At 44.1% G+C, this 15,965-nt stretch overlaps 1 protein-coding gene across 4 annotated transcripts in view; it reads left to right on the forward strand.

Annotated features, from left to right (window-relative positions):
• The window catches only part of RAPGEF4 (Rap guanine nucleotide exchange factor 4), a 180,949-nt gene that overhangs the window by 99,545 nt on the left and 65,439 nt on the right, over positions 1-15,965 (forward strand). For 2 of the 4 annotated variants that reach the window (XM_083407107.1, XM_083407109.1), the window contains 3 exons: positions 4,919-4,991; positions 5,280-5,344; positions 15,551-15,604. In XM_083407107.1, coding sequence (XP_083263233.1) covers positions 4,919-4,991; positions 5,280-5,344; positions 15,551-15,604 — 192 coding nt within the window. The remainder of the gene's footprint in view (positions 1-4,918; positions 4,992-5,279; positions 5,345-15,550; positions 15,605-15,965) is intronic. The other 2 variants (XM_083407108.1, XM_083407110.1) reach the window with 1 other exon arrangement.

A 15,965-nucleotide genomic window follows, 5' to 3' on the forward strand; every position in this document is an offset into this window, starting at 1 on the left:
CTAAATTTTGTCCATTAACATTAGCCTAATTCTGTGTCCTTGTGTCTTTATTCTCCTGGGGCTGGCTTGAAGCGCAAGTGAGAGAACCCGAAATTGACAGGTTGCTCATCCCTAGGCATTTTGCAAGACAGAGGAGGAGTTAGAATTGCCCCTCATGCAAAGGATATCATATTCAAGCTGGGCTACTGAGGGATATGCTTGTCAATGCATACTTTGGGTTGTTGTTTTTTTGCTTTAACCAGTGGTTAGGGATGGGGATCTGGATTATCAGGGGAAGGGTCTTTAATTGTTTGCACCCCCCAACATGGTCCTCATCCAAAAGCGTTTATGCGTGAGTTTGGACAGACATTCAGCTTTGAAATTAATGCTGGCAAAGCAGAGTTTATATATTTTGATTAATCATGAAAAAGAAGCTATAACGGGACTTTGGAGGGTTAAATGGAATAGTAAGCTTGTAAAATATTTAGGTGTTTTTACTGAACTCCAGTTTGGATCAATAAGGTAAAATCAATTATAACCCAGTCAAAATATAAAGAAGATATTTACAGTGATAGGAACAGTGTAAGCTGTCTTAGTTTGGAAAAATAGCATCAATAAAGCGAACCTTGAATACTCTCACTCCTCCTCCTCCTCTTTTTGCTGTTAGGCAAAAGTTTATTAGAAAAGTGGCAGAAAGTGCTTCAGTCTTCATGTACTTTGCTGATGGGTTGGGGGAAGAGTAAGGAGACCAAATCAGTGGCGTAGCGTGGGGGGTGCAGGGGGGGCTGACCACACCGGGCGCAACATCTGGGGGTTAGGGTTAGGGGGCGCAAATCCACAGGTTAGGGGGTGCAAATCCACGGGTTAGGGGGCGCAAATTACTTGCCTTGCCCCGGGTGCTGACAACCCACGCTACGCCACTGGACCAAATGAAGGACCTGCAGAAGTTCAAACAGCAAACAGAAGCAGTGCTTCACTGTACAGCTCAGCGTTTGACTTGGAAAGAGATTGCGTCACATCACAGCCTGGATAGGTCAGTTGCTTAGAGTGTGGTGCTGATAATGTCAAGGTTGCAGGTTTGATCGCCACATGCGACAGGTGCATATTCCTGGGATTGGACTAAATGATCCTCAGGGTCCCTTCCATCTCTATGATTCTATGTTATGCTGGGGAGAGCATCAGCAAGTAAGCCTAAAACCAGGGTGGATAAAAACCAATGATTTTTTTAAAAAAACAACGGATTTCTAAAATTTAAATCAGTTTTTTTTAATAAAATGCTTTTGGAGGAAAAATCTTTCTAAAGATAGCTTTCTGTTTAAGTTACATTATACAGTGGTACTCGGGTTACAGATGCTTCAGGTTACAGACGCTTCAGGTTACAGGCTCAGGCTAACCCAGAAATAGTACTTCAGATTAAGAACTTTACCTCAGGATGAGAACAGAAATTGCGTGACGGCAGCGGGAGGCCCCATTAGCTAAAGTGGTACCTCAGGTTAAGAACAGATTCAGGTTAAGAATGGACCTCCAGAACTAATTAAGTTCCTAACCCGAGGTACCACTATAGGCTATTCATCAAGAAATAAGCAGTTGTTTTAAGTATTTCTTGTGTGCTAAAACTCAGTCTAAGTTTATTTTTTTTAAAAAAAGTTTAACCACATCAGTTAACAAACATGGATACATATGCTATAATGTACAATGCGACCAGTAATAGTCCTGACCGCTTTTTCTAGTGAAGGCAAAGTTGACAGTAAGTGGTCCTCCCCAATATGGAAGGTGTGGGAGCTCCAAGAGTTGAGTGGTGGGTGCGTTATATGCAGTCAGCTGCCAAGCTTTCCAGTCTCTGAATTTGGGGCCAGGATCATCTACAAGCTGGGTTGTTAAATGTGTGGGGTTTTCAGCACTGAAGACATCACACACATGGGAAACTCAATTGCGGCCTGTTTGCATGCATTCTAAAGGATTTACACGGGCTCCCAATATGTTTCTGAGCACAATTCAAAGTGCTGGTGTTGACCTTTAAAGCCCTAAACGGCCTCGACCCTGTATACCTGAAGGAGCGTCTCCATCCCTATCGTTCAGCCCAGACACTGAGGTCCAGCGCCGAGGGCCTTCTGGCGGTTCCCTCACTTCAAGATGTGAGGCTACAGGGAACCAAGCAGAGGGCCTTCTTGGTAGTGGCACCCGCCCTTTGGAACGCCCTCCCATCAGATGTCAAACAGACACCCAACTATTTGACTTTTAGGAGACATCTGAAGGCAGCCCTGTTCAGGGAAGTTTTTAATGGCTGAAGTTTTACTGTGTTTTTAATATTTTCTTGGGAGCCGCCTAGAGTGGCTGGGGCAACCCAGTCAGATGGGCGGCATATAAATAAATTATTATTATTATTATTATTATTATTATTATTATTAGGTTCAGAGGATGATGATTTTTTCATTAGAATGGTGTTATGAATGAGATATTCTCAAACACGCATGTTGAAGTTGACATGAATATCAGTTAGCCAACGATCCAAAAACAACTCTTTGTGGTGCCAAATGAAAAAGAGTGCGGGGAAAGAATAATACAGAATGATTCCTAGTTCCTTCTTTAACAGAGGTGTCTTGTGGACCTATTCTAAACGGGATTAGATTGTGAGCTTATCAATATAACCACAAGGAGATATGACTCACAATGCTTTGGTTGTAAGTGCCTATGGATTTATGTTAAAATAGAACCTTGGTCGGTTTTATTGCACACTGCTTTTTGTTTCCCATGTTACTGGGATATCACTTAAAATGTTAGACAGAAAGTTACATAAGCCTGATGGTTTATTGATCATGTCTGCACTGTATTTGCCTTCAGTGGCATGGGGCATCAATGAGAGAATACCAGTTACAAATGATTGTGATTTACTGTACATCACATCAATACTGAGTTCTGAGAAGCTTTTCTATGATCTGCCTGTGTCGCTAAATACTGATGCTAACTGAGTTGTCTGTTTATATCATGAGCTGTGGGGAAGCGGGAAGAGTTGAAAATCATGCCCCCAGCTTGAGCAAATACAGTCGTACCTTGGATCCTGAATGCCTTGGTACTCAGACGTTTTGGCTCCTGAATGCAGCAAACCCAGAAGTGAGCAGTAAACCCGGAAGTGATTGTTCCGCTTTGTGAATGATCTTTGGAACCTGAACGTCTAACAGGGCTTCCGATTGGCTGCAGGAGTTTCCTGCAGCCAATCAGATGCCGTGCTTTGGTTTCTGAACGTTTTGGAAGTCGAACGGACTTCTGGAACGGATTCCGTTCAACTTCCAAGGTACGACTGTACGTTTTGTTTGGAAACATGAACAAATGGAAATGCGATGTTTTTCAACCAGTACTCTGGGTAACAGCATCTGGATTACTTAGACTTCTCACCCCCATGTTGGGAGCCCTTCGATTTGTGCTAATCCCACAACACAGGGGAGTCAGCAGCGCATCATGTAGGAGATGGGACTACCCTACACAGTCTAGACAATCCTTTTGCACATTTGCACGAGTTCACTATGACCAGACTAGTGCTAAGGTTAAAGTAAAGGTAAAGGGACCCCTGACCATTAGGTCCAGTCGTGGCCGACTCTGGGGTTGCGGCGCTCATCTCGCTTTATTGGCCGAGGGAGCCGGTGTACAGCTTCCGGGTCATGTGGCCAGCATGACTAAGACGCTTCTGGCGAACCAGAGCAGCGCACGGAAACGCTGTTTACCTTCCCGCTGGAGCGGTACCTATTTATCTACTTGTACTTTGACGTGCTTTCAAACTGCTAGGTTGGCAGGAGCAGGGACTGAGCAACGGGAGCTCACCCCATCGCGGGGATTCAAACCGCCAACCTTCTGATTGGCAAGTCCTAGGCTCTGTGGTTTAACCCACAGCGCCACCCGCATCCCCTAGTGCTAAGGTTATGACCAGTTTAATTTTAAGCAGGCTTTCCACAAGTGACACCTTGTATGTGCCGCTGCAGTTTGCTTGGGATGTGAATGGAATGTCATGATGTTTTCATAGGTTCTAAGCGAAGGGAGGATGGAGAAAAGTGGGTTGTGATGCCGAAAATAGAGCCAAGCAAAGGAACAAACAAATAGAATGGAGTTTTCGTAACATTTTTTGCAAGCATGAAAGATTAAACAGCAACAGCAATCCAGCAGGTGTTATGACAGGTTGTTGAATGTGGGCAGACTCTCTCATACACTACTGCAGGCACACGTACAGGCAGACACAAACACACACACTTCCAGGAACATAAAATACCAGGGACACACACATGGAGACCGGCACTTGCAAGTAAGTACAGATAGACTTAGAACAGGCACCCGCAGCCACAGACAGCCACACAAACAGGTTAAAGTAACATAAACAGTGTCATAGGAATATGCAGTGTTATACAGTGGTACCTCGGGTTACAGGCGCTTCAGGTTATAAGCGCTTCAGATTACAGACTCCATTAATCCAGAAATAGTACCTCAGGTTAAGAACTTTGCTTCAGGATGAGAACAGAAATCGTGCGGCAGGGGTAGGAGGCCTCATTAGCTAAAGTGGTACCTCAGGTTAAGAACAGTTTCTGGTTAAGAACGGACCTCTAGAATGAATTAAGTTTGTAACCCGAGGTACCACTGTACACCAGCATACATCCACCTCGGGACACAATGCGCCGATTTTTGCTGTTTGCTCTGGGAGAGAAATGGAAAAAATGAACCCTATTCTGGCTGGGAGTGGAACTTAACTCACCCAAAATAGAGCTTAGGGCGGTGTACAACGTAAGAAAATACAGGGGGAGAAAGAATCCTAAAATATTGCCGAAGGATTTTAAACCACAATTACATTCCACGTGTAGCCCCAGGAATTTTATTTTTAGGCTTTATCTCATTTTTAAAAATTGGGCGTGGATAACTTTCAGGAAAGTGACGTTTTACCCGTTTCCCCTCCCCTCAGAAATACCGACAGTACATGTCAGGACTTCTGGCTCCTCCTTATGGTGTTATGGAAACTGGCTCCAACAATGACAGTAAGTACCTCAGCAAAAGTATCTGTAAAATGGGAACAACGGCGATCTTTATGTCAGGCGGTCCCTGGTGTCAGAGGTGAATTTTAGGGCAGCGTGGCCGGTTCCGCTGCCTTGGCGCCAAGCAGAATGGGAGGTTGGGTGGGTGCCAGATTTTGCCCTCAAGCGCTGCCGAAATTTGAAAGACCAAAGTCTGCTGTGACTGATGTAAGTGAAAAGAACCATCCCATTTGAAGAGCAACATTTAATCCTTAGACATATTGTTCTGATGTGTCTACTGTTTTCTTACAGGAATGCCTGACAAGGATAACATGTCAAGTAGTAGTCTGTGCTCAATCTCTAAAAACTGCAATAAGGTAAATAATTTTTCTTCTTCATTTTGCCTGTAATCGCCAACATAGTGGTACGTGGGCAAAACAGTTCTTCTTCACAAGCAAGGCTGGGGGGAACGGCCACCACATTTTGTGCCCAGCTGTTTCTCAGTGGCCAAGGTGGGCCTTTTCTTCCTCCTCCCATTGGCTGCAATAGAGGAAAATAACACGGCTTGAGCTATTTTTGTTGGGTGTGCCGGAGAAACAAAGGGTCTTTGTATCAGTTCTGCCCCGATACCGCACCGCTGACATGCTTGGATTCTCCCGACCACAGATGGAAGAGCGAGGCACATAAGTCCCCTCAGCTGGCCTTACGATAAGTGTAAGATTGCTCCCTAAATTAACTCTTGTGTGTGGAAACATTAATAAAACGCAGGTGCTTCAGTTGTCAAAAAAAGGTAGATGCTTATGAAACTGAATATACTTTACTAAGACTAGGTTCTATATTGCTTCTCTGACGGCTAATCACAGCAGAAAGTGTCATTGCAACTGATATGAAAAATGAAGCGGTTTGCCAGTATTGTTCATTGGGCCATTTCTGTTAGCAAAGTTCTGTTGAGTTTATACACCACAAGTTAGGAAAAAAGTAAGATAGCAAAGAAAACGGTTGTGAAAGGCAGGCGCTTTGCTTATACACTTGGCACTAATAGTATATCACCCCAAGACATTTAGATTTTGCAAGTGGAAAAAAACAAATTGAATTAATTTAAGATTTATTTCATTCAGAAGTTCAGAAACTAGTAAACGGAATTCTACAGAAATAAGCAATGTAAAATCCCCTTCTTTGCCCAAAAAGCATAGAGCTTTAGGCTCCGTTTAGCTTTATGGAGCAACCTGGCTGTTTCCATGCCACAATGGTTCCTGCACCACTCCCAGTGATAGCTGTAATTACCGCCCAAATGGCATATTGTCAGATTATGGATCATACTATTGATGTATCTCCTACTATGGCAAGCGACACATGATTGTATGTTACCACATAATCTGGCCTAAGTATGTGAGAAGAAATTTCAGGTGTTGCCTGGAGTGGAGTGGGAACAGAGGATGAGAACACGCGAACATGTATTTGTATTTACATAAAAACTTATGTGCCACTTTTCATTCGTAGAAAGTACAGTGGTACCCCGCAAGACGAATGCCTCGCAAGACGGAAAATCCCCTAGACGAAAGGGTTTTCCATTTTTCGATGCGCTTCGCAGGACGAATTTCCCTATGGGCTTGCTTCGCAAGACGAAAATGTCTTGCGAGTCTTGATATTTTTTTTCGCTCCCCACCCCCTTTTTCTAAGCCGCTAAACTGCTAATAGCCTTTTAGCAGCTAATCTGCTAATCCCTTAAGCCTTTAATAGCCGCTAATAGCCGCTAAACCGCTAATAGCGCTAAGCCGCTAATAGGGTTGCTTCGCAAGACGAAAAAACCACTAGACGAAGAGAATCGCGGAACGAATTAATTTCGTCTTGCGAGGCACCACTGTATCAGAGTAGTTTGCAACATAGAATACAAAATATATTGGAACTAAAACAATAAGCTATCATTGAAATCAAATTCACCACACACACGCACACATTGTTTAATAGTCAGGAAATTGCAGGGGAAAGTCTTCAACTTTATTTAATGTTACATTTATATAGGATCTAAGTTATTAATGATGAAATGCATGGCAAAACATGACATTAGCAAAGTGCTCAGTACATCAAGTGGTTGTGGTACAGCTATAACAGCAGCAGCAGCAGCAACATTTATACCCCACCCACTCTGGGAAACATATATCCTGTGAACAAAGCCCCACTTTTTTATTTTGGATTGACAGAAGTCTGAAATCATTCAGCCGACACCATAAAATAGCCACAAATACATTGATAATGCCTTTTTTTGTATAACTTACCAGCTAGGGATAGAACAACAACCAAGTTAATCTGTGTTGCTTGGATTTTTATTTTATTACATTCCCCCTTTTGTTGACTAGGCTTTTTTCTGCATGGTTGAATGTATTGCTTGTTTCTTGTAGGTTAAATAATCCATGTTCTTAAAATAAATATGTAGTCTGATCTGCTCAGAAGAATACTTTTGGCACTCTTTACTCACCAGCTCCATAAACAGCCACACTTTTTTCTTTCTTTATTGAGGTTCACTACTTCCTGTCTGCCTGTCCGTCTGCCCTGTTTCCTTAAAGAGACTGATCTTTTAACACATCTTTTTAACCTTTAATAACGTTAGAGACATTGCTGCATAGATTTGCTTTTCCTCCTGTCTTGTTACATGGTATTTCCTGTCCCATCCTTATCCTGTTTGAAAACAAACCAGTTTGGGTGAAGTTTATAATAAGATGTGCCATACCAATACCAATTTTCATTGTGGCGAGTAACAATAAAAATTATCACTCTAAAACAAGGGTTACTACGTGAGCTTACTCGAAAGTAAACTCCACTGAGCCTATGGGCATTTAGGATTGTGTTATAAGTATACTTTTTTATATAATACCACCTGAGATTATAATTTAGTATATCAGTTAAAGAAGGAATGGAGAGAAAAGCCTAGCCACTCGGGATAAAGGGAATAGTTTTGTGGTGGAAAACAACATACAAAAACTCCATTATATTGAGGAGATTTCACCCCTCCCATATCCAAGAATCTCCTGAGGAGTCTGCTGATTCTGCAGAGAGGAGGCAGCGTGTTCTGCTCTCTACTTATTCTGCTCCAGCACCACATCAAAGAGTCAGTCAGTGAGTCGGTCAGTCAGTGTGTCGGAGAGAGAGAGACTGAGTGTTAGAGATTGTGTGTTTAGATAAGGTTGCTGCTAAGAGCAGCTGCAGACACTCAGTGCGGTTTAGCATTCATTTATGCTTGGACTTATTTAGCTCTGTATATAGTTGTATAATAGTTGTAGTTATAGAATAAAAAAGAGAATATTCTACAGAGCTGCTCTTCGAGTTGTTTATAGACTCTGCTGTACTCTGCTGTGCGACGACTGTCTACTTGTGGAAGTGAATCCGGTGCTCACAACTCTAAGCTGTGAGTCCACAGCATTTTGACCTGTTCCTGCGAGAAGGTGGTCTCTGGAAGTGCGACCCAGCTCGCCTAGCCCAGTCGGGGCTGAAGTGGATGAGTCCAGTTAGTGGCACTGGCTCAAGGGCGATGCTGACATATATTAGGGGAAGCTGCTTTCCAAAGTATATTAGGCAAAATTGCATTTTTTTAAAAGGGTAGATTAGGAGAAATTTGCGCTAGAATGCTGATGAGGGCATTTAAAATATAAATTCACAAACCAATTTAGGAATGTGGAAAATGGAGATTAAGACTAGAAAATGGAGAGCTTGATTTGCTTGTCCCTAGTCCTAATAGAGAAGCATGTTGACAGGAAGGATAAGACACTTTTGGTTCCTAAATTGCCCCCAGCATCTTGGCTACATCCAAACACTCTCTCAACAGGTGAGATGGTGCATGCTGTCCTCCAAGCATTCTTCAAATGCAGCCACATGGCGTGCCTTTGCTGTGGAGTCCCTTTCTAGGTTACAAAGGCTTGAAAGGCATCTATCTCAAGCACACAAATCTCACGCGGATAGGAATTTAGAAGGGTGTCTCATGATTTATCCAAATCACTACCAGCGGATTGTTTTCCCATCTCTGCAATTAATAAATACCCCAAAGTGTTGCAGATGATCCTGAACCTCTGAAGCTGCGTCACAGGCAAGGAGAGAAAAGTAAAACAAAAGTGAAACTCGCAAGGCACAAAAGTGCGGAGGAGTCTGTGACAAATGCATTCATGATAAATCCGTCTTGACATGTGTGCAGGTCTTCATTTGTCATCGGTTCACTAGTTACATAAGATAAAGTACAAAAGCACATTGAGGTTTGCATAAGCTGCTCTTATATAAGTTGAGGGGTTGGAAAGCCCAGTCTGTAAGCAGTGACGATATTGGTTCACACCGATATTGCAAAGAGGCTTCCGTGGTACAGAGGGAAAGGATGTTGGAAAGAAGATACAGGACTGTAAAACCTCGGAAGATCTTGTGGGAGTACACAGCATTTTCTGTAACGATCAGCTCCTGGCTTCAAGGTGTAAACCTGCTAAATTTATCTCGTAGAGCCAGGAGTGGGCAGACTTCTGGTTTGTCGGATCTATATGGCATTCCGTAGGATGGTTGCGTCAAAGCACCAGGTACTTCGTGCCTAAATTATGGATATAATTTAATCTCCACCCCCCTCGTTCAGCCAAGACACTAAGGTCCAGCGCTGAGGGCCTTCTGGCGGTTCCCTCACTGCGAGAAGTGACATTACAGGGAACCAGGCAGAGGGCCTTCTTGGTAGTAGCGCTTGCCCTGTGGAACGCCCTCCCACCAGGTGTCAAAGAAATTAACTACTATCTGACATTTAGAAGACATCTGAAGGCAGCCCTGTTTAGGAAAGTTTTTAATGACTGATGTTTTAATGTATTTTTAATCTCTTGTTGGAAGCCGCCCAGAGTGGCTTGGGAAGCCCAGTCAGACGGGCGGGGTATAAATTATTATTATTATTATTATTATTATTATTATTATTGGTACAGGAACACAGGAAATGACCACATCACTTGGGGGCACAGGATTGCAGTGTGAGATGAGATAGTCTGAAATATGCTTTGTGCCCTAGCTCCTTTGCACATGTTCGGTGTGATTCCATCACCCTCTATAAAGGCACGCACACACGCTCCATTAGTTTTTGCAGTTGGGCAGTAGGGGAAAAAAGTAATTACGGTGAGAAACAGGGTTGTCCTTTTCAAGGATCAGTTCTTCTGACAAGTCGAGCGCATACGAGCAGCACATTTGGCACTTATGCTTGAAACAGTCAAATGAACACCTCCCCACCCCATCCCGAAATCTTGCAATTATACTTTCAACTTCGGCAGAAAAATTGAAAAAAGGAAATTTAAAAAATGTGTGCTGTGAGCACGCGTCCTACAAGTAATTCTGGAAACTGGGAATTGCAGAGTGAAAATACAATAGGAAGCCAATGAAAGAATCAATAAATGCATGCAGCAATTGTGGCAGCCATTCTTGATGTGTGAAAAGGGAGATTGGTGGCAAAGATTTCAGTGATTAATAAGGAACGAGAAAATGATTTATTGTCTGCCTGACGTTTGTTTGGAGCAGATTCTTAACGTGATCCTAATCATGTTTACTCAAGAAGCAAACCCTAGTGATTTTAGCAGGGATAGTTTTCCAGGTAAGCACACTTGAGGATTGCAGCTCCTGAGCGGGAACTATTGCATTTCATAGAATCATAGAATCATAGAGTTGGAAGAGACCACAAGGGCCATTGAGTCCAACCCCCTGCCAAGCAGGAAACACCATCAGAGCACTCCTGACATATGGTTGTCAAGCCTCTGCTTAAAGACCTCCAAAGAGGTCTTCCAAGGCGTGTGCAGGCTATTATCCCATTATTTCAGCACTGATGCAAAAATGCCACACAAGCATGTGGAGATTTACAGCTTTTGCAACTCTACATTATTCATTATTTATATCAAAGGAGGAGGGAGGCTTTGGGAAGAAAGGAGAAAGCACAGAGAACAGACACACCCTCTTGTAACAGCCAGGAGGAATTGGGAGCACAGAACATTCTGTGCAAACCAATTCTCATTAACACCCCCTTTCTACTGAATAGGTCAGGGACATGGATCAAAACCACAAGAGGAAAAAAGTGTATGTATTTCTTTTTTTTAAAAAAATGTTTATACTGCTTTATGGTCCTTGAGAGCATTCCAAAGGCAGTTTCTAACACAAACGCACAATAAGTAGGGTATTTTTAACAACTCTGCAATTAAAGCAATAAAGATGACAAAGCAACTTCTTAAATAAAAAAAGCTAAATAGCAACATGCAAGCAACAGGACGCCAACACCCCCTTTAACCCTGAAGAATACAAAGGTCTTTTTTGTCCCAGGAGGATAGACCCTACTAGGCAACAGACATTTTGGAAAACATTGAAATCCTGCCATGCCATTCCTCATGCCCTGGCAGTGACGGCGCTTATTTATTTCTGCCTGGGATTGCCTTGCCTGGTCACCTTCTCTCAGTGTGTCGCAGGACATTTGCAAGAAGCTGCCAACCGTGTGACCAAGCAAAGAGGTGGAAATCCCAGGCCATGCATTCCAGCGGGTGTTGTGTGTGTGAGATGAATGCTGGCACCATTTGCTTACACAGATTGTAAGTGATGTCGTAGTGAATGAGTAGCACTGAGGACAGGGCAATGTGTGCTGCGCAGCAATAAACCAGCCTGCTTCCAAGGTACAGTGGAACCTTGGTTGTCGAATGCTTTGGAAGCCAAACAATTCGGAACCCGAACGCCGACAACCCGGAAGCGAATGCATCCGTTTTTGAATGCGCCTCGGAAGTTGAACGGCTTCCGAGGTGCGTTCTCAATTTTTTAAAAGGAATTTGCCGACTGGCAATTGCGCCTTGGTTGTTGAACGTTTCGGAAGTTGAACGGTCTTCTGGAACGGATTATGTTTGACAACTGAGGTTCTACTGTACCAGAGTGGTCAGCTTCTGTATGTAGAATGGCAGGGGCACTGTCTTGTACAGTGGTACCTCTGGTTGCAAATGGGATCCGTTCCGGAGGCCCGTTCGCAACATGAAAAGAGCGCAACCTGCAGCAGCGCATCTGCGCATGCGCGGGTTGCGATTCGCCGCTTCTGCGCATACATGTGGTGTTATTTTGCGCTTCTGTGCATGCACAAGCGACGAAACACAGAAGTAATCCTTTCCGGTATTTCCGGGTCGCTGTGGGATGTAACCTGAAAGAACATAACATGAAGCGGACGTAACATGAGGTATGACTGTATTTGCCTCATGTAGAAAGATGTCTTGGGTCAAACCTCTGTTGTACCATTATAAAAAGCTGAGGGAAGAGAGGCCTTTGACTTAGGGAAGGAGTTCCCTTGGTTGAAGGGCACAAACAGAAAAAGCTCTCCTCAAAGGGAAAAGGGAAATATCACACTAAGGCGGCCACTTCCTATCTTCGGCAGATTTCTGCAGTCTTGATTCTGGAAGCACAAATCATTTAAGTACCGGTTTTCGTCCTGGTTTTGGGACGGAGACGGCTCTGGTTGCCCTAACAGATGATCTCCGTAGACAACTAGATCAAGGCGGGTCAGGACTGCTGATCCTTTTAGATTTGTCAGCAGCCTTTGACATGGTCGATCATGATCTTCTGGACCACCGCCTCGCAGACGTGGGGATACAGGGCATAGCCCGTAACTGGTTGTGCTCTTTTATCTCTGGTCGGGGACAGAGGGTGGCACTAGGGAGGGAAATGTCGCGCCACTCCTTGGTGTGTGGAGTGCCGCAGGGCGCAATTCTCTCCCCGATGCTTTTTAACATCTTTATGCGCCCCCTTGCCCAGATTATCCGGAGCTTTGGGCTGGGCTGTCACCAATATGCTGATGACACTTAGCTCTATCTGTTGATGGATGGCCACACCGACTCGGCCCCGAACACACTGACCAGATGTTTGGAAGCTGTGGCTGGATGGTTTCGTGGGAGCCGATTGAAACTAAATCCTTCGAAGACAGAGGTCCTATGGCTAGGTCGGGATGGCATGGGGATGAGGGACCAACTCCCTTCTCTTGCGGGGGCCCAGTTAGTGCCATTGCCTTCCGTTAAGAGTTTGGGTGTAATCCTTGACGCCTCCCTTTCCATGGAGGCGCAAGTTACAGCAACAGCCAAGGCGACATTTTTCCACCTTCGCCGCATCAAGCAGTTGGTCCCTTACCTTTCCCGCCCCGACCTGGCCACAGTGATCCATGCGACGGTCATCTCCAGGCTTGACTACTGTAATTCGCTCTACGCAGGGCTGCCCTTGAAGCTGTCCCAGAAACTCCAGCGGGTACAGAATGCTGCAGCGAGGCTCCTCACGGGGTCTCTGCCATGGGAGCATATTCACCCAGTGCTTTTCAAGCTGCACTGGCTCCCGGTGGAGTACAGGGTCAGATTTAAGGTGCTGCTTTTGACCTTTAAAGCCCTTCACGGCCTAGGACCCTCGTACCTACGGGACCGCCTCTCCTGGTATGCCCCACGGAGAGCCTCAAGGTCCATAAATAACAACACCCTAGTGGTCCCAGGCCCTAAGGAAGTTAGATTGGCTTCAACCAGAGCCAGGGCCTTTTCAGCTCTGGCTCCGGCCTGGTGGAACGCTCTGCCTCATGAGACCAGGGCTCTGCAGGATCTGATTTCTTTCCGCAGGGCCTGTAAGACAGAGTTGTTCCGCCTGGCCTTTGGCTTGGAGCCAATTTGACTTCCTCCCTCCCACTCTTTCTTTTTTCTTTTCCTTCTCCTCCTACGATGAGGCTACATTTTAATATTTTAATGTTCCATTATTTTAATGTATTTTACTTTTGTTTTTAAATTGTAATCATTCATCTTGTTTTTATTATTGCTTGTAAGCCGCTCTGAGCCCGGCCTTGGCTGGGGAGGGCGGGGTATAAATAAAAATTATTATTATTATTATTATTATTACCCGTGCTGTATTTGGTGTACAGGGAAGACGATCCATTATTCTTGCTTAAATTAAAACACTTCCAGCAAACCATTTCCATCTTCCCACTGAGAATGGCTATGAAAAATAGGGCCTCAGTTTGTCGACTGAGCATATGCTGGAGTTTCATCTTTGAAGCACTTTATTCAATTCATGCAAAACTGTTTTAGCAGCTGTTAACGCTGTAGCAGAGAAGCAGGGAAATGACAGGAAAATAAGACATCATTAGTTGTGTTCCAATCTTTATGCATGTGTTTGTGCACAGACCGCATTCCGCGCGTTCCTTTCCTTTTGACACTGGCCGCGATGTGTCATTTTGGGTAATGGTTGGGCCATTTTATGTGTCTTAAAGTGGAGGGCATTTATAGCTGCAGTGCACTATGTAATGCTAAATAACGCATGCCTGGTGTATTATTCTAACGTACGTTGGTTGCTCTGATTGCACAAAAATATTTTTAGAGTCCACATTTTAGCAGTTTTAGGGATAAACAGAAGTTTTGTTCGAATTACTCCTCTTCAGATGAGGTGTTTCTTCAATTTCAGCTGTCAAGCAGGGGTCAAATTAGATTTTACAAAAGGTACCTGTAACTTTCCTCCCAAGGGTGAAAAGATTGGCTTTGGGGAGGGTTGTAGTTTTGTTCTGAAAAAATAGCATGGGAAAGGGTTAAGCAGCTTGGCTCGCCCATTTCACCCATAGCTCACATGCTTTGCATCCTGAAGGTGTGAAATCTGCTCTGGAGGGAGAAACCGATTTAGGGATTTAATTGTACAAAGCTGGATCACTCGCATAGTTTGAAGCGTAGAGGGAAGATGTGAATCTTTTGAACAGTTACAGGATAGTTTTAGTGAATAGTTTTAGTGTATGCGCAAAGTTGGCTGAGAAAAGGCGACTCGGAACTTCTATTGAAAAAAACCGGCATATGAATTTTCAATTACACAGGGCTTCCCTCCCCCATTTTTTATTTATTTATTTTGCTACTGGTATCTGCATCTCATCGCCATGTTTTAACTCAGTAGCTGTTTATGCATCTTTCTGTTTTCATCTAAATGTTGTTGTTGTTGTTTAGTCGTTCAGTCGTGTCCGACTCTTCGTGACCCCATGGACCAGAGCACGCCAGGCACTTCTGTCTTCCACTGCCTCCTGCAGTTTGGTCAGATTCATGTTTGTAGCTTCGAGAACACTGTCTAGCCATCTCATCCTCTGTCGTCCTCTTCTCCTTGTGCCTTCCATCTTTCCCAACATCAGGGTCTTTTCAAGTGAGTCTTCCCTTCTCATGAGGTGGCCAAAGTATTGGAGCCTCAGCTTCACGATCTGTCCTTCCAGTGAGCACTCAGGGCTGATTTCCTTAAGAATGGATGCGTTTGATCTTCTTGCAGTCCATGGGACTCTCAAGAGTCTCCTCCAGCACCATAATTCAAAAGCGTCAGTTCTTCGGCGATCAGCCTTCTTTATGGTCCAGCTCTCACTTCCATACATCACTATCATCTAAATGTAGAACCTAGTTATTCTTGATTGTGACAAATGATACTGTGGAAAATTGCATATTTCACGCCTTCTCAGACTTCCAACATTTTCAGTTTTAGTATGTTCATTTATTTATTTTTCTTTTGAAAAATCCATTTCCACGTTTGTTTACTTTTATCACTGCCCCCTTTGTTTCTTTCACTTAAATTTTATTTTTCAGACTCCTTTCATTGATCATCACATCCCAATCCGTCCAGCTACAGCCAATGTAGAGGTAAAGAGGTTAGATGTACAGCAGTCCTGGGTTACTGTAGAAACTGAAGTGCTTTGGGGGAAGTGCTGTGCGGCCTAGGACCCACGCACCTATGGGACCTCTCCTGGTATGCCCCACGAAGGACCTTAAGGTGACAACACTTTGGAGGTCCCAAGTCATAAGGTGGTTAGATTGGTCTCAACTAGGGCCAGGGCCTTTTCAGTACTGGCCCCGACTTGGTGGAACACTTTTCACAAGAACATCTTTGACATCTTTCCGCGGGGCCTGCAAAACAGAGCTGTTCTGCCTGGCCTTTGGCTTGGACTCAGTCTGACCCTTATGTTTCCCTCCCCTTATGGTTTTGATCTATGGGCTACTTTTA

The sequence above is a fragment of the Podarcis tiliguerta genome, assembly GCF_965153285.1.
Source record: "Podarcis tiliguerta genome assembly, chromosome: 1".
Classification (NCBI taxonomy): domain Eukaryota; kingdom Metazoa; phylum Chordata; class Lepidosauria; order Squamata; family Lacertidae; genus Podarcis; species Podarcis tiliguerta.